Source organism: Rhagoletis zephyria, unplaced genomic scaffold (genome assembly GCF_001687245.7).
Source record: "Rhagoletis zephyria isolate East Lansing unplaced genomic scaffold, Rhagoletis_zephyria_1.1 Rzeph_scaffold_01031, whole genome shotgun sequence".
In the NCBI taxonomy this organism is placed as follows: Eukaryota; Metazoa; Arthropoda; class Insecta; order Diptera; family Tephritidae; genus Rhagoletis; species Rhagoletis zephyria.
The window spans coordinates 54,021-56,884 of NW_016158115.1; the positions used below are offsets into that span (position 1 = coordinate 54,021).

General features: G+C 35.5%; 2 protein-coding genes across 2 annotated transcripts; one reads left to right on the forward strand and one right to left on the reverse strand.

The window, feature by feature from the left end:
- Nucleotides 1–981, forward strand: LOC108362534 (calmodulin-like protein 4). Its single transcript, XM_017615561.1, has 4 exons — nucleotides 1–115; nucleotides 197–227; nucleotides 357–670; nucleotides 732–981. Exons 1-4 carry the CDS (start codon nucleotides 113–115, stop codon nucleotides 831–833), a joined length of 450 nt encoding a protein of 149 aa, XP_017471050.1. The 5' UTR covers nucleotides 1–112; the 3' UTR covers nucleotides 834–981.
- RpS20 (ribosomal protein S20) lies at nucleotides 963–2,281 on the reverse strand. Its single transcript, XM_017615562.1, has 4 exons — nucleotides 2,140–2,281; nucleotides 1,856–2,011; nucleotides 1,526–1,615; nucleotides 963–1,132 (listed from the first exon to the last, which is right to left on the reverse strand). Exons 1-4 carry the CDS (start codon nucleotides 2,140–2,142, stop codon nucleotides 1,019–1,021), a joined length of 363 nt encoding a protein of 120 aa, XP_017471051.1. The 5' UTR covers nucleotides 2,143–2,281; the 3' UTR covers nucleotides 963–1,018.
- Between the last annotated feature and the right edge of the window lie 583 nt (nucleotides 2,282–2,864).

Sequence of the window (2,864 nt, forward strand, 5' to 3'; positions counted from 1 at the left end):
TCAAATATACCTTTTTGCATATATTATATACATACGTACAGGTGTATATATTTTTCATATTTTAAATAACAAAATAAAGCGATTTCCAACATCTACATAGAGGCATCTCGATATGGTACGCAAATGTGAAAGTTTAACAATATAAATAAACGGTGAATTATAAAAGCATTTATCTGATAATTTTACTATTTCACAGGCACGTTATTTCAAGGAGCAGGACATTGATGGTATGTATGCATAAATACTGTTTGTTTTATTAGGATTCACAAATTACAGACTTCCCTAAAAGGAGGTTAAAACGCTTTCTCCGTGCTCATTTTAGATATGTATGCTTGACCTTTGTTATTTTTTAATAGAATTTCGCGAATGCTTCTACCTGTTCGCACGGTCTGGACAGATCAATACGTTGGATGAGTTGACTGTAATTATGCGGTCTCTTGGATTATCGCCCACAATACAAGAGTTAATTGCTTATTTGAAGAAGAAAGGTGGCAAAATGAGTTTTGCAGATTTCCTTGAAATTATGCATCAACATTCCAAAGTAGAGAAAATTCCCGATGAAGTTATTGCCGCATTTAAAGCTACCGATCCCCAAAATACGGCAACTATACCAGCCAGACAATTGCGAAACTTATTACAGAATTGGGGAGAGGGTTTGTCAGTACGCGAGGTATATATGTTAAACCGCATTTTAGATCTATCTGAACACTAATATATGTACAAATTTCCAGGTCGACAATATTTTTCGCGAAGCTAATGTAAACAATAACAGCATGGTTCGATATGCAGATTTCATTAAAATTGCTTGCGCACCAGTGCCGGACTACTATTGAAAACCCATTCATACATATATAATGGCAATCGCCGTAGAAATTTTCTTTAATTTAAATATTACCAATTTGCATATATTCGTGCTTATTTTTCCAAAAATTATTTTATTTATATTCAATTAAAAGTCGGTATTTCTAGTTCTCTGTGCAAGTATATGTATTTTATTGTACAAAAATTATACACGTTCTTAGTTGGCAATGGTAACCTCTACCTCTACGCCAGCCTCAATGTTAATTGAGGTGATCTTCTTTACAATCTCCGAAGGTGAATGCAAATCGATGATACGCTTGTGGATTCTCATCTGAAAAAAAAACAGAATTTGTAGTTTTGGATATACACAAGTATGAAACTGTCCATATGTAGGCGAAAATTTGTAAAACTCGGAGAGCCACTTCAAAGTGGAATTATTCATAGTGGACTATGCGAGTGCGTTTAATATAGGCAAACAAATAGATACTGAGCTGAGTGTAAGGATGACAAAACCCCATATCAAGTTTGCCATATATATATATATATATACATATCACGTCACGTATGTATATGTACATAAATGCATGTGTAACGTAAAAAGAACAATTTTTATGGTCTCGCCTACATAACGACCCAGTATTGTTTCTGCTCAGAGACTGCCAATTAAGCAGACTTATCAAAAGTTTTATGGGTATATTAATTGTTAATGCAATTTAATTTTTACCTGGAAGCGATCCCAAGTCTTGGAACCTTCACCACAAGGAGTTTTGCGAGTCGTAATGCGTAGAATTTTGGTTGGCATGCGTACTGGGCCCTGCAATACAAATTAATAGTTAAGAATAATGATCCCATGTTAGCATTAGTTACACGTGTAGCTTGAACATAAATAATTTTTTAATGCACTCATATAACATTGAAAAATAATGTCCAATCCAAGCCGAATATAATCTGGCACTAGTTTAAAGACTAGGCTAAGCTCTCAATTGAAGACAAAGCCTCCAGGTACGTGCTGAAAAATATACATATATATTGCAAACTGACAAGAGACACCTACCTTGACTCGAAGATTCTGATTCTTCGCGCTATTTATCAGATCGCGACACACATTTTCTAAAGAACGCACGTTCCTGGAAGTCAACGTGATGCGAATGCGGTGAACTGATGCAGAATCAGCGCCTTGTGGCTTTTCGATATCCTTGGGTGCAGCAGCCTGCAAAATAAAAATTTGAGGTTATGCGTGTAAACTTACACGTGTAAATATATATCTCAATGTTTAAAGAACTTTAAGAATGTTGCAAAATTATCTTACAATTTCATACTAGACCACAAATAAATTACCATTTTTATTAAAATTTCTGGTCGAGGTATTCAAATCCTTGGCTATTGAACAGCGCTGAACCAGAGCTGGGAACGAAGTGAACGAGAAATTAGAGCTGGAAAACAATCCCTGGGACTATCGATAGTATCGATAGTCTGTAACTATAATGAACCATCGATAGTTTTTCGCAACCTTCGATACTGTCGATCTTTTTTTACGTAGAATATGTCTACGGTCGGTGTTAAAGGCTGAAATTAGTCGAGAACGCAGAACGTATACTTAAACGCAGTCTGTATACGCAGAATTTTGTCGATTACTGGAGCCCTCAGTGTTGCTTACTACACTGTTGCCACTCATCAATGCCTTTTCATAAACTTACCCTTTCAACTAAAATTTTTCGTGCTATAATAGATTTTAGCTAAATATAAACTACTTAGTTTTCAACAAAAACCTTATTCAATAGTAAATTTCAAATATTTTAAACATATTTTGAGTAGGAACTTATATCTTTTTTACCATCTGTAAAACTGACGAACTGGCAACCATCTAAAGAAGGAGAAATCAGCTGACACGGAAAAATCTAAATTCCGCAGATTTCTGCGCTACGGGCTACAACTACAGAAAAATTCTGCGGTGTTGAGTTTTCATTTACATGGCGCTTTGGTAAGACAGATCGTGTCAGCTGACTCGGGTTTACGTACCGGTAGGTTTACGTTCTTGACTAATTTCAGCTTTAAAGGCTCTG